General features: G+C 45.7%; 1 protein-coding gene and 2 pseudogenes across 4 annotated transcripts in view; all 3 read right to left on the bottom strand.

The window, feature by feature from the left end:
• Positions 1 to 23,249, bottom strand: part of CAPG (capping actin protein, gelsolin like) — a 36,137-nt gene that overhangs the window by 12,184 nt on the left and 704 nt on the right. The window contains exons 1-2 of one of the 4 annotated variants that reach the window (XM_037039420.1): positions 3,710 to 3,726; positions 2,903 to 2,958 (exon numbers count right to left, since the gene is read on the bottom strand). Coding sequence is in view for 1 of the 4 variants with exons in the window: in XM_037039407.1 (XP_036895302.1) it covers positions 2,903 to 2,958 (56 nt within the window). In the remaining 3 variants the exon portion in view is untranslated. Of the gene's footprint in view, positions 1 to 1,363; positions 1,387 to 2,902; positions 2,959 to 3,456; positions 3,560 to 3,709; positions 3,727 to 23,249 lie in introns of those variants that run through there. The other 3 variants (XM_037039416.1, XM_037039407.1, XM_037039426.1) reach the window with 3 other exon arrangements.
• Positions 1,991 to 2,090, bottom strand: LOC118982767 (uncharacterized; annotated as a pseudogene).
• LOC118982377 (60S ribosomal protein L26-like) lies at positions 20,040 to 20,716 on the bottom strand (annotated as a pseudogene).

The following is a 23,249-nucleotide window of genomic DNA, read 5'->3' as shown; positions in this document are numbered from 1 at the left end:
CCGACACCTTCAAGTCTCAACCAGAGGAGGGGACAGGCCTGATACTCCTGCATTCCTCAAGCAGCCCCCCAAAGGCTCTATTCAATTCCATTCACAGACTATGCAGGGAGTGTGGCACTGGGCAGGATGGGGGTGGGGGGGCTGAAATGAAGAACCACCACTTGTGGCTCCTAGTCTCCCAGGAGGGGCCGTGAAGCAGGGAGCTGTCACAACCACGGGGACCGCAAACTTCCTCTGGGTGGCAGATGTCAGAGAATCACATGTCAGCATTACAAGGGGCCTTAATGCCTATCTAGTCTTACTCCACACCCACCCCTCATACACGCACAGTGCAGAAATCCCCTCTGTAGCATCACTCTCCACCCTCTTCATCGCCAGGCAGCCTCTTCTGTACCTCTTCCATCGAAGCCTTGGCTTTTCCCCTCTCTGCCCGGTACAGTGAGTCGTGGGCCTGCCTGCCTTTCCTGCTAGACTCTGCGGACCTTTTGGGCAGGGACTGAATCGAGCTGGAACCTCACACTGTGCCTGACGCCCTACAGGTGCTCAGAGAGTGTGTTTCATTAGCTGGACTTGCTGGGCTTGGATAATTGGACCAAATGGAGGCTGAGAGCACAGGATTTCAACAGCCTGAGACAGGTGAGGGCAGCCCCAGGCAGAAAGCAGGACTAGGGATCCACTCAGACTTTCCTGGGGCAGAGGTTAGGGGAGGACACACAGAGGATGAGGTGGGAGCGGGGTCTTGCTGATAGGCCTACCTTTAAGGCAATCAATGCTTGGAGGCTGTCAAAATGACAAAGGTCCCTGGTGGATATCTTTGCTCCCTGATTCCATTGATCCCTAACAGGTTCCTTTACCTCTCAGTCCCCGTTTGTCCCTGGTTGTGAAATAAAACGGTCCCTACGCCTCTCCCCCAGAGGGAGGAGGCGTGAGTATCAGTGCTGGAAACGACACCTGATCCTCCCAGTCAGGGACGGGAAGGATTCCCAGGAAGCTGGGTCCACAGGCTTTGTTCAAAGACTCCTCTGCCAGTTCTCTCACCAAGTAGGACCCCTATCCTTCCTCCTGCTCCACCTTCATCTCCCTCTCAGAATCCCACCCCAGGCAGCCAGCCAGACCCTTTGCTGGGGTCTTGCTGAATTTGCAAAATAATACACTGGAATTCAAATGCTTGGCCTGCCCCTCCGGCCCCTGCCCCAGCCACTCCGGCCCACTTATCTACAGTCACACACAGTCCTGTCTTAGGGACAGGTATCCTCAAATCAGAATGTACTTCCAGGCTGGCTGAGGGCCTTCAGGAGTCCAGCTAGCCCTCACCTGCCCACCTAAGAGAGTCCCAGCCAGCCACTGCCCGGCCTACTCTCACCTTCTTGCTGCAACTCTGCTTCCTCTTCTGCTTTGCAGGCTCTACTGCCCCACCCAAGCCTCTCACTTCCTTCTGACTCCTCTGGGGCTACTCCACCCCTGTCCCACCCCTGCTCCAACCCCAGCTCAAGCTGAGGCTGGGCTGGTTCTGGAGAGGCACCCAGTGAGGCTGAATGTACACCCTAGCCCTGGCCAGGACCTCCCCAGTGGCTTTAGCCAGTTGCCAGCCCTCCTCCAGGGTCAGTATCTCTGAGTCTGAGACCAGCGAGAAGAGCCACACACAACGAGAAAAGCCACCTATTCCCTATTCCCCACTCACCAGCCTCAAGCAGGCCTGTCTGCCCAGAGCCGGCCTCTGCTGGGTTAGTCACTTTTTTGGGTGGCGTTACTGCCTCTGCAGTTACTTTTCCCTCCTCCCTGACGTGTCTTTTTCCTTGCTCCGAATGCATTTTCTTTATTTTAATTGATTTTTAGAGAGAGAGAGAAACATCTTTCCATTGCTCCATTGATTTATGCATCCATTGCTTCTTGTGTGTGCCCTGACCAGGAATCAAACTCCTAAGCTTGCTGTATTGGGACGAGGCTCTAACTAACTGAGCCATAAGGCCAGGGCTAATTTTTTTTTCCACATCAGGTGGGTAATGTGCTGATGCCATCACAAGATCTGAGGGAGGCACATCCCACACAAGAGCATGCACACCCAACCACTCTACAAACTACATAAGACTCCTGAATGCATTTGATTTTTTTTAAAAGCTCAGTCCCAAGGCCCTTGGAATATTCCTTACGGATTCTATACTGTGTCCTGCATGCTGGAGGCCTTTTATGTCTACTCTTGGTCAGCCTGTCATTCATTCATTGACCACACGTTCACTGTCACTTAGTCTCCACACCAGGCCCTCTAAGGGACAGCCATAACAGTAAGTGTGATTCTGGCCTCGCCCAGGGACAAGCAGCTTGCCTACATCACATCCATAGGACCCTAGAGTAGGCTGGTCCAACACACTTGCTCATCTTCCAGAGGAAGAAACTGAGGCCCTGAGGACACAAGTGACTCACTCGCCCATGGTCACATAGGGAGCAGGAGGCAGAACCAGGGAAGCTTCCATCCCATTCTGAATCCCGGCAGGAAGGCCGAAGCGGAGCTCGTGTGTGCTCCAGGAGAAAGGGAACACCCAGCTACCCAGGGATTCAGCCAGGCCTGCCCCGGCCCAGGGCTGGTCAGCAGGATGGTCAGAGACAAGGCTCAGCCTTCAGCAAGGCTCCACCCAGGAGGAGAGATACTGTGGGCAGTGGAACTAAATCAATCCACGTGTTAAAATTTCTGGACCAGAACAAGATGGGCAGTTAAATGTTCTCTTCAAAGAAACACAACCTCTAGCTGGTGGCTGCATGTCTGAGCAGCTCCCTGGCCAAACTGCTGGCTTTAAAAATAGGGTAATCTAGGTAGGAACTCTAGCAGGGCCTCATCCCCAGGAGAACCAGAGGCTGGGCAGATAAACTGGTACAGCAGAAAGAGGTGGGCAGTTTGGCTACTTACTGGCTGCGCTTCCTGGGGCAAGTGACTTGACTTCCTGGAGCCTCCGTGTGCCCTAACTGTAAAATAAGAATAAAGATAAATGTGAAGATTATGAGATGGTATAATTAATGAGCAAATAATAGATGCTTAATAAACCTGGACTTTTTTCTCTTGTCAACACTGAGGATTTACTAAGGGGACCTCAGTAAATGGACACGGCATCTTGGGAAGCAAGGCCCCTGGTCCCCCCTCCAACTTGGAGAGATGGAGTTAAACTACAGACCGTCCCTCCTCGCCCCTGCCACCACTCCCACCACAGCACATCGGTCCACTCTCATCTGCACCCACGTAGAACCCGGGTGGCTCTTGGTTCCGGCCTCTATGTGCCCACCTGCGGCACAAGGATGAGGACTCACTGTTCTCTACACTGATGCCTTACCTGGGTAAAGGTGCCCCCCCACCACCACCACAGGGGGAGGGAAGAGGTTTGCAAATTAAGAGAGAAAGGAGTAGATCTACCACACTTTGACTTTAAGAAGGTACAAGATTCTAAAACCTGTTTTTCCTAGACTCACATTTTTCCTCCCTGTCCGGTCTCCCCAAGCAGGAATGCTCCGTTTGTCCCAAGCGAAGTAAAATAAAAGCTTCTTTAGCAAGGACCCGCCCTCTCCCGCCCCTCCTTACGGGAAGCCAGGAGACATTAGTCACGCGGGGGCGCTCCAAAAAGGAGAGGGGGAGCAGGGCGCCCAAGGAGGCGGCCCCGGTGCAGCCAAACGCCGCTGAGCTGCAAAGGGGGGCCCAGGGGCCCCAGCGCACCAGCGGTCAGACCCTAAACGCAGCAGACTCGCTGGCACTTCCGCGCCCGTGGTCCCGGACCGGAGTGAGTGGATGCCTGCGGTGAGTCAGAGGGCGGGGCCGGCCGCCTAAGCCACCTGGGGGCGCTGCTGAAAACTGGCCAGCCATTGTCTGCACTGTCCCTCCAATGGTCCCTCCTGGGACACTGGTGCGGAAACACCTACACTTGGGGCAGGTGCTGAGAAAGCGGAGACGGCGATGCTGTGCGGAACATGGCCTGAGAGGGCCTCCCTGGATCACAGTGAGGGTCACAATCCAGTCAGTCAGTGGAGCCTCGGCACCAATCGAGTTATGACAGTTACTGTTCCCTGAATGCCTACTCTGTACTTTCTGCTGTAAACGTGATCTCCGCTGGTCCTCACACCCACCATCATTCCGCCTAAGAGATGAAGATTCGGGGAGGCTCAGAGAAGGTGGATGTCTATGTAAGAAACGTCCAAACTTGGAGGAGGCTCAGAGTTGTCAATGTCAATGTAAGAAAAGTCCAAACTTTTCGAGAATTTTTATGAGTTTATTTGAGCCAAATTGACAATTTCTGGAAAGCAAAATCTCAGCAAACTGGGCAAATAATCTAGAAAATGGCTGTTTTAGAGCTTATTTTATACGTTGGAATCAAAGGAAGAGATTAAGGGGGGTTACATGAGAGTTATTGGTGGTAGATTAGGGAGAAAGCAAAGCAGGGGAATCTCTCAGACTGGGAAAGAGTAAAATAGAGACACGCACCGGGAGGGTGGTCTTCTCTTCCTGAGAAAGAATTCAGGAAGAGAAGAAAGTCTAGCAGGGGTGTCTAACCTTTTAGCATCTTTGAGCCACACTGGAAGAAAAGTTGTCTTGGGCCACACATTAAATACACTGAGACACATAATCACAAAAAAATCTCATAATGTTTTAAGTAAATTTACGATTTTGTGTTGGGCCACATTCACAGCCATCCTGAGCTGCATGCGGCCCCACTGGCTGCAGGCTTGACACCACTGGATAGAGAGTAAAGATTTTCTTCACTTTCCAAGAAAAGAGAGGGGCATGGTGTAGAGAGACACACTAGCATTGAGGGGTGCGGCTTTGGATTTTTATTGGATTATAATTGGATTTAAAAAGGGTAGGGGGCTGCTGACGTGTGGCCCCTGGGCTGTTGAGGCGTTGTAACTGAGGCTGCAGTTTCTTCCCACGTTATCTTCCGCCTGCGGCTGTAGGAAGCGGTTAGTCACATATGTTCTTGCTTTCAAACTCAGAAGAGTAAAATGGCAGTCATGTTTAACAGGTCAAATCCCTGCTGGGCAAATCGCTGACTTTGTCCTTTCACGTACTCCTCTTCCATTGGTGGGTACAGGGTAGTTAACATTTACAGCACATAGAGATGGTTTGGGGGAACAAGACAACAATGAGGGGTTCTGCGGTCTCCAACTCTGGTGGCGGGTGTGCCCTGAGGGGTCTGGAGATGCTCTGACATTTCGAAGGAATGTTAACTTTGATGCAAAGAGACAACAGACAGGCTCACTTAAGGTGAAGATTGACGTTTGTCAAGGAAGCTGCGGGCCCAGGACGTCACTACCGGCCACGACCCTCTTTTAGTTAGGAATTTTTATGTTCACACCATGCTGTGTGGTTATTTTTGGTCTCTGAGAATGTAAGGCCTGCCGCAAGGGCTGACCCTGAGTTTATCAGGTTTCGTGTGTGCCCCTTTTTTGTCCACACTTCCCCTGTGGGTCATAAATCAATCCGAAGATGCATTAGGGACCAACCTCTTGATTGGATAATGTGGTCCCAGTGTTCCCTGGATGTCTTAGTGTCAGCATTTGTCTTGCTGAAGTGGTGAACCCTTGGAGATAGGGCAAGACTATATAACCTTGGGTAGAAGTCCAGGCTGAATTTCTCTCCAGAGGAAATGGCAGCATCGAAGAAAAGGGGCCACGTGTTACTCTAACAAGCTCAGGGGCACCTGCGAGACAGCCTTACCAACTCAGGGACCCAAAGGAACCGCAGAGGATGGTCTGAAATGGAATTTTATTAACCGAAAGCAGTTCATGGCAGGAAAAATACGTGTCCTGGGCCCGTATTTCCCCCTAACAAAGGTCAGTCTTTACCTTAACTGGGCCTGTCTCCGTCTTTCTGCATCTATGATAACAGACCTTTGGAATGTCAAGGTAACTTCCCTTTTTCCCAGACTCCTGGGGCACAAGCTGAGTCCACAACCCCCCTCATTGTTATTGTTGTCATGTTAATTGTTACCTTTTAACTGTCCTTTACCCACCCATGTAGAAGAAGTATGTGTCTATCATTATACCTTTTATCCAACCCCAGAGGTTTCCCCACTTTGCTTTCTCCTGCCTCCGCTGATCTATCACAATGGACTTCCTGTAACCCCTGTGGCTCCTCCTTTGATTCTAGTGTGTAAAATAAGGTGCCATTCTCTGGAGCATTTCTTAATCCGTTGAGGTATTGCTTCCTGGCAATTGTTGTTGATTTGGCTCAAATAAACTGACCAACTATTTCGACAGGTGTGAATGTTTCTTATGTTGCCAGCAGGTAAATGGGAGGCCATCGGGTCACATGGGCCTTCACTAAGAAACAAACAAGACACTTGTTCCAGCTAATGTGGCTCAGTGGGTTGAGTGCCGGACCCTGGTTGGGGGCAGGCGAGGGGCCACTGATGCGTTTCTCTCCTTCCCTTTCTCCCTCCCTTCCCTTCTTTCTAGAAATGAGTAAATAAAAAGTCGAAAAATAAAAAAATAAAAAAGAACCACTCTCTGTGGCTGGTGTGGCTGGGTTGGGTGGCACATCATCCTGTGTGTGCCCTGAAAATTCACAGGTTCGATTCCTGGTCAGGGCATATACCTAGATTGTGGATTCAGTCCCCAGTCTGCGTGCCTAAGGGAGGCAGCCGATCAATGTTTCTACCTCCTATTGATACTTCTCTCTCTCTCAAATCAGTGACTTTATCCTTGAGGGAGGATTTTAAAACAACAAAACAAAACAAAAAATAACACTGGATCATTTCTACCCTATAGGCTATCATGATCCAGGTTCCACTGTCTGTCTAACTTTTCTGGGTGTCACATCTAGAATACAATGTATGTGCAGGTGAGGGCACACCATACACCTCTCCGGTTTCACAATCAGACCACGAGATGGGTTCTCATTCATTGGTATTATTATTGTTACTGTTATTTTAGTGTGGCCTATCTACTTCCTATTGGAAACACTAAAGTGTTGTTCATTATTAATCTGATTCCTGCTAGTTGTGCAATTAGGAACTGTAACTTTAAGGCTTAATCAGGCTAAAGCTGTAAGAACACAACAGTGTCAATTACAATTACCATCTAAAAACACCCAGAGGCCAGGAGGATAGTAAGAGTATTGCACATAGATTTCCTGTGCCTCAGCAGCCATTGCAGGGGCCAGGTTTTTAAGACACTTCAGCTTCCATCTCAGTGAATACACTTAATAGTCCTTGTTGGGTTAGAGGGTAAGCCTACTCCCATAATTGGGCTCTAGTATTTTTACATAAAATTTCTTTTTCATTATTATTTTCATTATTATTTTTACATTAAAATTTCTTTTTCTAATTATTCTTTTCCTTTAACCTTCTGCAACTTCTCTTATTCTCAGTTTGCCTCTTTTTACTCATTCAGAAATAACCAACATCTTAGGACAAACTACTTCCTTTTAACTTCTCTCAAAAACACACATATACCTTTCCTTCTTTCTGCAATAATACTCCTACTAAATTTCAAATGAGAAACCACAGAAACAGTGCTATGGATAATACAAGTTATACACTTTTAGCAGTTACAAATACTTGGGCTGTGTAAGAACGGGGTTTGGGAAAAGCCCAAAGGACAAGTGTAACTATTATGATGACTAATATTAGCAGACAGGTAAAGACAATCAAACAATTTTTTTTTTTAAGTTCAACACCAGGCTGTGAGAAGATAGGCTTGTGGATGCTTGGAACAGCTGTTTGCCTTTGACGTGGGCAGCTTCATGTTCTTGTTCTCGAAGAACATTTGATGTCCTCTGATAAGGTTCCTTCAACAAGGCTGCAGAGGGTCTTCAACTGATGTCTTTTCCAACGGACAAAATCTGGTTGTAAGTCATGGTCTTTGAAAGCTTCCTCTCCCCGGTGCACACTGTGAAACGAATTGGTTACTAATTTATCAATTTCTTTAAGCTGGTTAATGAGCCCTTGGTAACAATGTAGAATGTCTCTTTTAGTAAGGTTGGTTCGTAAGCCCCTTCATCCAGAGGCATTGGGTGACGAGTGACTAATGAGGAGACAGGCTACATTTTACCAAGAGGAGTAGATCTAGGTTGAGGAGCACTCTAGGGAGAGCTTTTGGCCAAGGAAGATGAAAAGCTTCTGAAAATCTACCTCGCTGAGTTTTAATTGTTCCATTTGTACATTCCACCAATTCAGAGGACTAAGGTGATAAGCACAGTGAAAATGCTGTAGAATAGGCCAAACATCACGAATGGATTGCATTGCTCTCCCAGTGAAACGAGAGTCTGTCAGTCACTGTGTAACTCAGAGAGAATTCCCCAACTGGGGATTTTTTTGTCCCTGTTGATAATTATCTACCATTACAGCTGTGCTCTCCTGCAAGGGGATGCCTCAACTCAGTGAAAAAACATACAATTCATAGCAAATACATATTGTATCCTCGATATGGTTGCATGTGGGTGAAATCCAATTATGTAGCTCAAATAGACCTAAAGAAAGTGGGAAATATCCTTGGGACCTGTGATTTTTCCAAGATTATACAGATAGAACATCTGCCATACACTTTATGAGCTACAGTAGGAGGTTTCCAGTAATATTGTTTAATCCATGATATCATCTTTTCAGGACCCTAATACGTTAGCTCATGCCCAAGTTGAAGTGCAGGTAACTGAGCCCCTATAGGTAAGACTGGTTGCTGACCAGGTCTGAACTATATCTGTTTATCTGGGTCAAAGGTTTCCCATTTTTGTTTCCATATCCTCTTTTCTTCTTCTGCAGCTATAAAAGAGAGCCTTTTATTCCTTCAACATAAAGAAACATTCTTAGGTCTATTGACCAAGGTAATTTGGCTTCTTATTGCTGCTTGTCTAATTGCAGCCTCAGCTAAATTATTTCCTTTTGCTTCCATGGTGAGCACTTTAGAAGGTCCTCAAATTTTGATAATTGCCGATTGTCTTAGTTGGATGTATAGCATCTAATGATTCCGCAACCTGTTTTCCATTCTTTGTGGGTTGTCCTGAGAAGTTAAGAAGCCTCACTACTTCCACACCATTCCAACGTTGGGAGCTACTCCAAAGGCAGAGAAGCTATCAGTGCAAGAATTGGCTCTTTGATCTTTGGCCGATTGACAAGCTTGAGTTAGAGCAACTAATCCAGCATGTGGGCCAGATCACGTTCAGGTAAATAAGAACCTTTAGTTTTGTCTGCCATAGAAGTTATTGCATGTCCAACTTGGTAATGTGCCCTATTCATCTTTCAGATAAGATCCATCTGTAAACCAAATTAAGTTAGCATCATCGGGAGTTTTCTGTAAACCACTTCTAGGAACAAGGAGGTGGTTAATAAGCACAACGCAATTGTGGATGCCTTCATTCTGCAAAGAAGGGAGCAAAGTTGCTGGGTTAAGATTGTTTTTACAGCCCTGGCTGGCGTAGCTCAGTGGATTGAGTGTGGGCCTGCAAACCACATGATCTCAGTTCGATTCCCAGTCAGGGCACATGCCTGGGTAGCAGGCCAGTTCCCAGCAGAGGACACACCAGAGGCAACCGTACATTGATGTTTCTCTCCCTCTCTCCTTCCCTTCCCCTCTGAATATAAATAAATAAATTTTTTTTAAAAAACCATACCCTTTAAAAAAAAAGATTGTTTTTACATTGAGTTAAAGTAATACTAGGTGCAAAAAGCCAGAGTACTTCATGAGAAGCCAGGCGACTAATGGAAGGATTTAGTGTGGTCAGAGTTCAGTGGGGATTCAGCAGAATGCAGAACATAAATAAAGGAGCGCCCATAACTATTTCTTCTGTTTATTTGCATAACATGGCTGTAACGGGGATAGCTGTCATGCAGAAAGAGAGCCCTTTTGCTACGGAATCTAACTGCTGACTATAATATACAATAAGTCTAGGATAATATCTGTGTTTTTGAGGTAAAATTCCTGAAGCATTTCCTTTATTATCATGTATAAAAAGAAATAAAGCTTATAAAAGGTATTCCAGCATGGAAATTTTAGATAATTCGTTCTTTAGAGCTGTTACAGTTTGTTTCCCTTTTGGGCTCCAATGGGTCAGGTTGATCTGATTTTATTTTTTATTTTTTTGATCTGATTTTAATAAGACATATAGAAGCTGGGCCATTAATGAAAAAATTGGAAACTAATTGTGTCAGAATCCAGTAAGACGCAGGAAACCTCTAGCTGTTTTTTATTGTTTGGGTGTTGGTTTTTAGATGAGGAAAGGATTTTACTCTTCTGAGTCTCCAGGGTTAATCAGTAGCCCATTTTTAGATATTAAATGACCAAGGTATTTGACGTGGGGTAAACAGAAGCAAAGCTGTTACAGTAGGCAGCTAGTTACATAGTAACAAAAGAGAAGGGAGCCACATACCTAACTGAACTGGCTTAGCTAGGAAGGGACAACTTCCCCAAAACTACAGGGAACAGATGCTAATCCCCAACTAGGCACAAAAGACTGATTTTCCAATCCTTCCAGGGAGCACCCAGCCTGTTCCTTCAGATTAATGGTGGGTGTTGGGGGATAAAGACTATGGAGGAGCCCTGGCTGGGGTGGCTCAGTGGATTGAGCACAGGCCTGTGAACTAAAGGGTCAGCAGTTCAATTCCCATTGAGAACACATGCCGGGGTTTCCGGGCCAGGTCCCCAGTCAGGGGCATGTGAGAGGCAACCACACATGGATGTGTCTTTCCCTCTCTTTCTCCTTCCCTTCCCCTCTCTCTGAACATAAATAAATAAAATCTTTTAAAAAAAGACCAAGGAGGAAATTAGAAATTCCTTTGCTGGCACATGCATAGTAGAAGCCAGATTGCACAGGGAGAGATCCTTTTACTATGACGCATGCACAGTAGGAACGAAAATGGCAACCATAAAGTGGAGTAAAGAAAACTGGGGGGAAAGCAGCTAGGTTAGGGGCATGAAATCCTGGAAGATCCAGGAAACAGATTGGGTAAGGGGAGACACCAGCCTAGCCCTGGGAAGATCCAGGAAAAATACTGGATAGTTTGAAAGAAAGCCTACTCTCTCCCAAGCCCAAAGAAATATAATCAAAGCTTAACAAAGGTACAAGTCTCATGCTCTCTCTCTTCAGCAGCTGTGTGGGCCAAAGTGTAACAGGGGTGGGATGAGGTCCAGAACTCGGGGTACAGGCCAAGAAGTCCCAAACCCCCACTAATGTGACTAGGGAAAGGGGAAGTGGAAGAGGGTCATTGATAATTACTTTGCACACCTAAAGAACTTGGGCCTGTGTTTTAGTAATGCTAATAGCTGTGCTTGTTAACAATGGCAGCAGAAAAAGGCAGAAGCTACCAGAGTACCGGCAGAGGTAGCTGATTGTGGAAGGAGTTGTAAATGAAGTTTTGGAGGGAGATCTGCACTGGGATTTAAACCCAAGTATGGGGCCGCCATGCTGTCTTGGTCACGTGGCTTGAAAGGATGAAGAAGGACGTCCACCGGCCCACCAGGAGGAGGGCCTATGCCGTTTTGGATTAAGAGCAGGATCCTAGCTGAGCACAGATGACTGAGAGAAGAAGCTGGATTGGAATCTGCCTGGCTAAACTGCAGACTTCTGTTTCTTTTTCTGAGAGACAGTTCCCCTGACTGTCCTGGTTTGGCAAGGGCAGGCAGGACTGTGTGTGTGTGTGGCTATTTAGTTTTAGTTTTAAGGGACTTTGGGACTTAAAAACAGAATCTGCCATTATTCTGAAGCTTCATAACTTTTAAATAAACTGTTCCTTTCCTTTTCATAAGTCTCTGGCATTGGGAGTCATGGTTTTTTTTTGGTGGCGGGCAATAGAACCCAAAGTGGTTCTGTTACAAAAGTGCAGCAATGATCACAGTGGGCAGAAACAGACTAAGCTAGACGACTGGAGCCTCAGATGCCTGGCTACTAGCAGCTCTGGGTCCTGGCAGCTCTGGGTCCTGGCCCTCCTCCTGAGCATGGTGAGCCCAGGTGCAGGCCTGTAGTTCCAGGGGCCAAACTTCTTCTGCAGCAAGACAGAGCTGAACCACCTTCTCAGAGATGAGACATCACCTAAGCCCCTCCTTTATTATTACAGTACTCCAATAAATTTCCCACTCTACCTCAAATCCTCCTGTGTGTAACCCCTGAAGTGCATTTCCTGTGATAGCTTGGAAGAATCTTATTTTCCTCCAGCAACATTTTGGGACCCGGGTCCCTTTGTGGCTAGCTGCTGTAATAGGTAAATTGTGTCTTGGGAGTCTCATACAGTTGTCCCTCGCTATATCGTTCACTTATTGTGGCTTCACTGAATCGTGGGTTTTTTAAAAAAATTATCTAATTCTGTATCGCAGAGTTTTTGCTATATTGAGGGATTTTGCAGTATATAGGTATTTATATAATATTTATTATTTTAATTACTTTGGCTTAAAAATTTTAAAACACTGTAAAAAATATAAAAATGTTAATTGAAACCTATTAAAATAATATGAAATCAAAATAAAACACAGTTTCATCAGTGAACAAATACCATACTGTACACAATGGAAATACAGTAGTGCACTATTGCTTGCGCGAGTTTGCCAACGTGAAATTGTACATGGCACACTATTGGCTGATGGACTGGAAGGCGACCAACCACAGCACGGTGTTCTGTATCCTTGGCGCTGATTGGTTCAGTGGCCCTAGTATCTGGTCTGTTTGCTCTCCCCCGAGTGTTCAGCATCTCTCCTTGTACATTTTACATCAATGTCTGATCACTGCATGTAGTGTTGCTCTGTGGTGTTGTGTTTTTGTGAATTTTTGTAAAAGTTTGAATTTATTTCAAGCCCTACAATGCCACCCAAATGTTCTGTGCCTTCTAAGGCTTCTGACAGTGAACCTAAGTGCCAGAGGAATATGCTTACTATCAAAGAAAAGATGGAAGTTCTCGACATGTTAAAGGAAGGCAAAAGCTACGCGGCTGCAGACTGCCATTATGGGATCAACGAATCTACTGCTTGCTACATAAAGAAAGACGAGAAGAATATTTAGGTCTACGGGAACAATGACTTTTAACAAGACTACAAAGGGGGTGGTCACTTCCCACAATAAGGCCTAAAGAACTTGAGACACGTGGTCATAAACTAAGGGGGGAAGAATGGTGGGGGAGGGAGTGTGCAGGTGGAGGGGAATGAAGGGGGGGAATAGAACAACTGTAATGGTATAATCAATAAAATATGTTTTAAAAATATATTTTATTGATTATACCATTACAGTTGTTCTATTCCCCCCCTTCATTCCCCTCCACCCTACACACCCCTCACCGTCCCTTCCCTCCTTTAGTTTATGTCCACGTGTCTCAAGTTCTTTAGTTTCTATATTTCCCCCACTATTCTTGCCCTCCCCCCATCTATTTTCTACCTACTGTTTATGCTATTTTCTGTACCTTCTCCCCTCTTCTCCTCCCATTCCCCTGTTGCTAACCCTCCATGTGTTCTTCATTTCTATGGTTCCATTCTTGATCCAGCTGTCCTCTTGGTTTGCTTTTTTTTTCTTTTTTAAATATATTTTATTGATTATACCATTACAGTTGTTCTATTCCCCCTTCATTTCCCTCTATCCGCACACTCCCTCCCTCACCATTCTCCCCCCCCTTAGTTTATAACCACGTGTCTCAAGTTCTTTAGATTCTATATTTCCCCACTATTCTTGCCCCCCCTATCTATTTTCTACCTATCGTCTATTCGATTTTCTGTACCTTTTCACCCTTTCTCCTCCTCCCACCCCGCTGTTGCTAACCCTCCATGTGTTCTTCATTTCTATGGTTCCATTCCTGATCTAGCTGTCCTCTTGGTTTGCTTTTGTTTTAGGTGTGGTTGTTAATAACTGTGTGTTTGCTGTCCTTTCACTGTTAATATTTTTCATCTTCTTTTTCTAATATAAGTCCCTTTAGCAATTCATATAATAAGGGATTGGTGATGATGAACTCCTTGAAGTTGACCTTATCTGAGAAGCACTTTATCTGTCCTTCCATTCTAAATGAAAGCTTTGCTGAATAAAGCAGTCTTGGCTGTAGGTCTTTGGATTTCATGACTTGGAATACTTCTTTCCAGCCCCTTCTTGCCTGTAAGGTCTCTTTTGAGAAATCCGCTGACAGTCTGATGGGTACTCCTTTGTAGGTGACTGTCCCCTTATCCCTTGCTGCTTCTAGGATTCTCTCCTTCATTTTAGTCTTGGCTAATGTAATTATGATGTGCCTTGGTGTGTTCCTTCTTGGGTCCAACTTCTTTGGCACTCTCTGAGCTTCCTGGATTTCCTGGAAGTCTATTTCCTTTGCCAGACTGGGGAAGTTCTCCTTTATTATTTGTTCAAATAAGTTTTCCACTCGTGGCTGTTTCTTTCCCCCTTCTGGTACCCCTATAATCCGGATGTTGGAACGTTTAAAGATGTCCTGGAGGTTCCTAAGCCTCTCCTCATTTTTTTGAATTCTCATTTCTTCATTCCTTTCTGGTGGGATGTTTTGTTCTTCCTTCTGGTCCATTCCATTGACTTGAGTCCCAGTTTCCTTTCCATCACTATTGGTTTCCTGGACATCTCCCTTCATTTCAATTAGTTTAGCCTTCATATGTTCCTCTAATTTGTGACTATAATCAACCAATTCTGTGAGCATCCTGATAAACAGTGTCTTGAATTGTGCTTCTGAGAGGCCGGCAATTTCTCGGTCGCTGAGAGTTATCAGCTCTGGGACTTTGAGTTCTTCTTGCGCCATCTTTTGGGCTGTTTGTGCCTGTTCCGTAGCAGGATCGGAGCCCTAAGGTGTTACTAGAGAAGGGCAACTCAGTTGCTGGGTTGCGACGTTATATGTGGGGGCGGGGTCAAAGAGGAACAATGGCGTCCTGTCTGCCGCCTGCCACCATGGCCCCCACCGGTGCCGCAGCCACCACCGTCACCGGGCTCACGCGTTTCGTTCCACTGCACTTGAGTGTGCCACCGCCGTCAGCCCTCCACCACTGGGTTCGCCCCCTGGGGCCTGCGTGGTCCGTCTCACTGTGTGCAAATGTGTGACCGCGGTCAGTCTGCCCCACACCCCGACTGGTTCCGGGCTGCCTGCTTGCCTAGGTCAGGGGATCTGTCCTGCCTGACCCTGCTCCACTGCTGGCTCCGTCCCTCTTACCGTCCCTGTTGAACGGTTTGTAGTTGTTGGACTTCCGTATAATTCAATTTTCCGGTCTTTGGGTGTGTCTTTGTTCTCCAAACCTTTGTTGTATTCAAACTTGGCTGTGGGAGAAGGCACAGTGTTTCCACCTATGCCTCCATCTTGGCGGAAGTCCTCATTAAAATATATTTTTAAAAAAGAAGATATAAAGTGTTGGTAAGCTTCCTACTCATTCAGTTTTATTTTAGGGCTGGCTTTTTCAAATTGCCAATTAATTAATTGGCAATTAGTTAATTGTGCATACAAAATTAATTTACATGTCAAAAAAAGCTCCATTTTGGCCATCCTATGTTAATATTACTTCTAGATACCTTTTCTGTAAGCAGATGCAGAAAGGGCTCCCTGTGAATTATACATCTATAGGAATATTAATAGGGGCTTGGGGCTTGTCAGCCTTGGTGGCATGATTTCCCATGTTAAGTTTAGTTTTCTTTTGAGATCCGCAGAGTCTGAAGAAATTTCAAGGTATATGGGTGGGGGTTGAAGTGTGCTGCTTTATGGGTTGAGCTATAAGGAGTATGTCATCTCCCTAGCCACGTCAACCCTTTGTGTGTCTTGTTCTCTCCCTAGCTAATACAACTTTGGTTATATAGGGTGCTATATAACCAAATTTTTTGTGTGCGTGTCCCCAGATGAATTGATTATTTAATTATAGCTGTGTTGGAATTCCCTATGGGGCCCTGCATATTTTGAGAGATGCCCTCTGACAACACCACATAGATTCTCAGTCACCAAAGAATACCTGAAATTTGAGCTGCAGGGAGTAAATGCCTTTTATCTCTGGAGCTAAACAATTCAGTCATTTATCCAACAAAACGATTTGTTTGAATTTTCGGTAAACAATTCCAATTGAAAGGCCCAAATTAAAAACCAGTCACCCATTGTTTCCCTCCTGCCTCTGAGTTACCTCAACCCTTATTCTTAGCCTGGGTTATCTAAACCCTTAACCTTTGGTGCTACCTAAAGGATTTTTTTTTACTTTATAAGAATAGCTCAAAACCAGGGCTTCCTACCTTGAAACAAGGAGGTCTGGAATTCTAAGAAAAACTCACTAAGTTTACTCAATGCAAAGCAGGGAGCTGGTGGGGCACAATGGGGCCCTGCTGGTACCTAGCACCAGGTGCAGGTCTGCAGGGTGGTCCTAGGTGGGTTTCTTTAGAACCCTGCTGACTATGCCAAGGAAATATTGATGTAAAAATATCCAAACCCATATAGATGACCAACAGACATATGAAAAGATGCTCAACCTCTCTAATTACCAGAGAGATGAAAATTAAAGCCACAATGAGATACCACCTCACACCTGTCAGAATGGGTGTCAATAATAAATCAACAAGCAAAAAGTGTTGGCAAGGATGTGGAACAAAGGGAACCTTTGTGCACTGATGGTGGCAATGCAAATCGGTGCAGCCACAGTGGAAAACATTATGGAGTTACCTCAAAAAAATAAAAATGGAACTCCCGTATGATACATTGATCCTGCTTCTGGGTGTATATCCAAAGAAATCCAAAACAATAATTTAAAGAGATATGCACCCTTATGTTCATCGTAGCATTATTTTTACAGTAGCCAAGATATAGAATCAATCCAAGTGCCCAACAACAGACCAGACAACTGTGTTAAAAAGTTGTGAGATTTTATATATATATCAACCATGGAGAGGGGAAGGAAATTTTACCATTTGCAACAGCATGGATGGACCTAGAGGGTATTATATACTCAGTGAAATAAGATAGTCAGAGGAAGAAAAATACCATATGAGTTTACATAAATGCAAAATCTAAAAACCAAAATAAATTCTTTAAAACACAGAAACAGATAGAGAGACACAGAGAACAAAGTGATGGTTGCCAGAGGGGAAGGCTAAGGGACCCTTAGGGCGGTTGGTGACAGCAGCTGTGAAAGAATCCACAAAGAGAGGAAAAGGCAGAGGGCGAAGTGTATTCACTCCCCAAGAATGCCAAGGGGCTAGGCATCAAGAAATGCCCCAGCAGTGAAGAGGCTTCGAATTTTTATCGGATTATAAAAGGGAGGAGGTTTGTTGTGTGGTGGCTGGGCTGTGAGAGGCGTTGTAACACAGGAGGTTTGGGTTGGTTTTGTGTGAGCTAGAGTTTGTCCCAATGTTCTCTTCTGCCTGTGGCTGTAGGGAGCAGTTAGCTATGTTCTGCTCTTGCTTTCTGGTAATTTCCAGTCTTAAAAACATAACTCAGAAGACAGAAATGGTGGTCATGTGTAACAGGGTCATAGGCCTGCTTGGTAGATGGTGCCAGGGTAGCAAATGGCACCAGCTTCATCCTTCTAGGGACTGGGTAAAAAAGGTGAAGGGATTAAGAAGTACAAATTGGTAGTTACAAAATAGTTGTGATAGGTATAGAGTACAGGGAATAGTCAGTAATATTGAAATAATTATGTGCAGTGCCAAGTGGGTACTGAAAATATCAGGGGGATCATTTTCGTAAAGTATATGATTATCTAACCACTATGCTGTATACCTGAAGTGAATATACAACACTACTGAATGTCAATGGTAACTGAAAAAATTTTCAAATATGTCCAAACCTGTAGAGAATTATGAGTCATTTGAGCTAAATTGATGACAATTGTCAAAAAGTAAAATCTCAACAAACTGAGAAAATAATCCAGAAAATGGCATTTTTACACTTTTTTATACATTAGAATAAAAGGAAGAGAAGTAAGAGGGGGTTACATAAAATTTATCGGTAGATTAGAGAGGTGGGAGAAAGCAAAGCAGGGGAATCTCTCAGAGTGGATAAAGAATAAAACAGAGACACACGCTCTCTGACACTGGTGAGTACAGGGCAGTTACCATTCACAGCACAGAGAGATGGTGTTTGGGGAACGAGATAACAGTGGTCTCCAGCCTTGGTGGTGGGTATGCCCTGGTGGTGGGTGTGCCCGTGTGTCCAAATGGAGATCACCTGGACATTTCGAAAGAATCCAACCTTAGATGCAAAAAGACAATAGGCCCACATAAAGAATAGCCTTTGTCAAGAAAACTGCAGGTGCAGGATGTGACCACTTGCAGCTCTTTTTAAAAAAATGTGTATTTATGGACTTTTTTTTAGAGAGAGGAAGAGAAAGAAACATCAATTTGTTGCTTCTTTGTAAAAGATTTTATTTATTTATTTTTAGAGAGAGGGGAAGGGAAGGACAAAGAAAGGGAGAGAAACATCTATGTGGGAGTAAAACATTGACCGGTTGCCTCTTGCAGCCCATCTGGAGACCTGGCTCACAAGCAAGCAACCCTTTGGCTCATAGGTCAGCACTTAACCCACTGAGCCATACCTGCCAGGGCTGTGACCCACTTTTAATTAGGTATTTTTATGCTCAAAACCTTCCTATGTGGTTACTTTTTGGTCTCTGAGTTTGTAAGGCCTGCCAGGCAGGCCTCCCCTGAGCTTGTCAGGTTTAGTATGTTGGCCCCCTTTTTGTCCACATAGATAACTTGTCCAGGTTCACACTGTCAGTTCAGCAGTAAAACCAGGATCCCAACCCTGGTGGTGCTAGACCGGCAGTGCCTCCCCGGCTTCCTCTTCATTCAGAGGAAATAGGCCAGACAGTGTCTCTGGCAGGAGGCCAAGCATTCAGGAAGTTAGGCAGCAAATGATCTGCTCTTCCACCTTGGCTTCTAAATGAGGAGAGCCATGGGCAAACCCCACGAGATGTCAGGTGGCAAAAGGCATCAGGTTCAGGGCACAGCCCTCGTTCCTGGACACAGTGGAAATAGGGATTTTTCCTTTCTTGGGAAGTAGCTTCAGACATTTGAACCAGTCTGAGTTTCTCCAAGGGCCACTGATGGGGCCTGGGGTAAGGGAAGCAATTCAAAGCTTGGTTCTACCCCTCTTCATTTGGGTGACGCTGGGCAGCAGCACTCTATTGAGGAATGCTTAGAGACCATTCTCCCTCCCCTTGTCCTCCCTCCTCTGACCAGCTGCTCACCTGCAGACTCAGCTTATTAATTCCTTCTCTGAAACATGTAGTGATCCCTAACTCCCTCCACAGTGCTTCCCGAATGCTCTGGGCATCAAGACCACTGCACCATTTGGGTCTGCAGCCTCCAGAACACTTTTCAGCCACATCCCACCAACAAAGGTGGAATTGTATCCATGGGCAACCTGGGCAACCCCTGGCCTGCTTCCAGACAGCTACTAAGTAGGCACAGTCCTTCCAGAGCGTTTCCATTTTCTATATTTTTAAGGTAAAATTTATGGTGAAATGCACAAATCATAAGTGTACAGCTGAATGAGTTTTGATACATGCAAACACTCCTGTCACCCAAGATACCCCTACCAAAAGAGAAAACACTTCCACTACTACCATCCCCAAAAGTGCCTCTTCCACCAGTTGGCTCCTCCAGCACAGGGACCATGTCAGGTTACCCTTGTGACCTCAGGACCCAGCAGAGCACTCAGCAGGTAATAGACACTTCAAAAATTAAAAAAAATCAAATTTTTATTGATTTTTTAGAGAGAGGAAGGGAGGTGGGGGGAGAGATAGAGATAGAGAGAGACATCAATCTGTTGTTCCACCCATTTATACACTCATTGGTTGATCCTTGTACGTGCCCTGACTGGGAATCAAACCCACAACCTTGGCATATCAGGACAATGGATCTAACCAACTGGGCTACCCAGTCCGGGCCAAAAAAATTTTATTGATGTTTTAAGTAGAGCAAAATCCCTACATTCTAGTACTGCTCTAGCCTCTGTCACTTTGGGAGAGTTGCTTAAACAGGTTCCTTGCCCTTGAAGTGAGGACCATACCCCAGCCCTCCTACCTTGAGGAAATGTGGGGGTCTGCTGAGACAACCTATGAGAAGCGGTTTGAAAAAAAGGCCTGGACATGTGCAAGGGCTGTGATCATTACCATCATCATCATTATTATTTAACAGTTTTTAATGAAAGCTGTATATAAGATTACTCCTGCAACTTCTCAGTTGTTTTGTCCTTATAGTTGCTCTTTTCCTCTCCTACTTGGTGAGATTTAGCTTTATGTTTAAGAATCTTTTTACAGTCTCTGTCTAGCCTTAGTCTAGTGATGATCACCTCGCTGGGGTGAACGCCACATGAACAGCTGCACCATTAGTGCGCTCCCGTCGCACCCATTCAGTGTAGGGGATGTGTTTCTGGACCACTTTGCCAATTTGCTGCTCTTTGCAGTGTCCTTGAGCAACCTGAACATCAACCTTTCAGATGGGCACAGATCAAACATTGTGCTTCTGTCTCAGCTCTTTTGAAAAAGGAGACATAACCTTCTTGTGAAGGACTCTGTGGGAAGGTACACTGAAATGCCTCTTACAGTTCTTGCTCTGGTCAGAAATCAGNCTTCCGTATAATTCAATTTTCTGTCCTTTGGTTGTGTCTTTGTTTCTCCAAACCTTTGTTTTATTCAAACTTGGTTGTGGGAGAAGGCACAGTGTTTCCACCTATGCCTCCATCTTGGCGGAAGTCCTCTGTCTCAGCTCTTTTGAAAAAGACATAACCTTCTTGTGAAGGACTCTGTGGGAAGGTACACTGAAATGCCTCTTACAGTTCTTGCTCTGGTCAGAAATCAGAAAGGGATTGAACTTCATTTTGGCCACTGGTGCTTCAGCAATGGCCGCAAATGGGATGAGTAACCACTATTATTAATAAGCTCCTACTTCTAGGACAAACATCCAGCTGAAAGTAACCAAGACAGGAAGGCATCAGACACTGACTTCCGGACTTGGCTGCTTGGATTCCGGCCAAAGTCTGAGGGTGCCAAAGACAGCCAGGTTTTTTTTCTTCTGTGCCCATGGACCCAGGCTGTGAACTGACTTCCAGGGCCATGAATTTCCTGAAATTGCAAAGGATTCTCCCCAAGCTGTCGCACAGCCCTCTCTGAGCTTCAGTTTCCCAGTAAAATGCAGGTGCTAGACAAGGACAGTCTCTTCCGGCTCCTCTGATTCCAGCCTAGAAGTTTAGGCTGAGCTGTTGCCCTTCCTCAGCCTGTGGGGCTGACAAGGATCTGTCACAATACCCCAAAATTCCAGCACCAAAATTCCCCATATTATTCCTTTGACGGCATTGACTCCCAATGCTTCTAGTCCTTAAATTTGATCTGCAATGAATTTTTCTAGATCATTGCAACCAGTTCTGAGGAATGGCCAGGGGTCTGGATGGCCAGATTTGGGTTTTGTTTTGTTTTTTGCATAGAGCTCAAGATTTTAAAGTGTTTTGTTTGTTGTTGTATTTTAATCACTGCTAGATGCTCAGAAGCACCCTAGACAGTGACACTTTGGAATTCCATGGTCACTTTTTGGAAAAGCGGCACTGTCCAGTACAGTAGGAACGAGTAGGCCAGGAGGAGCTCAGGGGGAACACAGTGATGGAAGGGAAGCACACAGCGACTGGGGCAGGAGGGGCTGGCTCCCAGGGAGGACATGAGAGGGCAGGGTTACCTCTCAAGCTTAGGGTCACATCGGATCCTTCCACTACTGTAAGGTCATGATAAGAGCTAAGTAGACATCTTATTATCTTCATTTTACATATAAAAAAAGTGAGGTAAAAATAACTTGCTCCCAGACCCACTAATTAAATGACAGGAAATGGGTTGAGAGTGTGGCGGTGGGACCCCATGCCTCCCTCCCAACCCTCACTGCCCTCAGCTCCCTGAGGTGGAGCTGGGTGAAGATGGGGGCCCTCTCCTCTCCCAAGGCCCACAATGCTTTCAGCACTGAATGCCAGTGCCAGCTGGGTTTCTGCTCACCCTCTAGATACCTTGTTTTTCATTTTTTTTTAAGTTTTAATTCAAAATATATCCACAAGCAGTTGCAAAAATAGTATGGAGTATTGATACATGCTACAACCTGGACAGACTTTCAAACATCACTCTAAGTGAAAGAATCCAGTCACAAAAGACCACATATTATATAATTTGATGTGTATAAAATATCCAGAATAGGTAAACCTACAAAGAGATTAGTAGTTGCCTAGGACTGGAAGGAATGGGGAGGTTCTTAGGGGGTGACCACTAATGGATTCAGGTTCCTTTCCGAAGTGATGAAAATGTTCTGAAGTTAGATTGGGGCCATGGTTGCGCTGTGAAATATACTTAAAAAACATTGAATTGTACACTCAATGAAGTTGTCAAACAGAAAAACAACAGGGCTTTGAACCTTTGAAAGGCAAAGCCATCCTTGACTCACTTGCACCCCACTTAAAACAGAGAGATCCCATGTCTCTATTACCCAGTTTCTCCTAAGGAGGTCATCTTACATAACTATATTAAGTGTACCTTCCTCTTTAAGGTGGGGATCCTGAAGGTCCAGAGCCCTTATTTCAAAGCTTAGGTTCAGATCCTGGTGGTAACACCTCACCCATCCCTGGGGCTTTACAAAATACCTGACCCCACACACAAACACCATTTGACCCTCAAGGAAAGTCTGTGAGCCAGGGCCTCCTCATTACTTGGTTTTCTTGGTCAGGAGATGCTTCCTCCCACCCCAGACTCCCTCTGTAGGGTTTGCCAAATTTAGCAAACAAAAATTTTTACCCGTCAACCCTGTAAAGCAATCAGTTCTAATGTGCCAGCCAGTCCTGGGTGGGTCTGCTCATCATTTTAAGACAGCATTGATTACAGACTTTTGAAAACTGGGTCTCCCAGGCCAAAGCCTCACTTGGGCCATTTTCTCCAGCCTTTCTATTCGTGCCTCAGTTTGCCCATCTAGAGGCGGGTCCAACATTCCCCTGCAGATATATCGCAGGGTGATGGGCCGGCGGGAAGGCCAAGGGGAGCTTGCTGGGGTGGAGAGTCCCACCCCAGGCCTTTTGTTAGGATTTAGGCAGGCAGGAAAATGAGGAATAAGAATGGTACCTCTCCGGGTTTGGCCCGGGTACGACCTCCCCTCCTCCCAAGCCGGGACTAAAATCCCAGCAGGGGAGGACTGCAACCCCTTTGCCAAGCCCAGGTCCAGTGGACTTTCACGGATCCGGTCAAGAGCCTAGAAAGGTCGCAGCGCCCATCCTGACGCCCTCGAAGACGGATACCGCGCCCTTGCCAGTCCCGCCCCCCCGCTCCCCACGAACTACAATTCCCAGCAGGCGTGGGCTGCAGGACCGGAAATCCAGGAGCAGCGCGTTCGC

The sequence above is a fragment of the Sturnira hondurensis genome, unplaced genomic scaffold (genome assembly GCF_014824575.4).
Source record: "Sturnira hondurensis isolate 20B ecotype Veracruz unplaced genomic scaffold, ASM1482457v3 Scaffold0002039, whole genome shotgun sequence".
Classification (NCBI taxonomy): domain Eukaryota; kingdom Metazoa; phylum Chordata; class Mammalia; order Chiroptera; family Phyllostomidae; genus Sturnira; species Sturnira hondurensis.
This window is presented reverse-complemented; position numbering and strand designations above follow the sequence as displayed.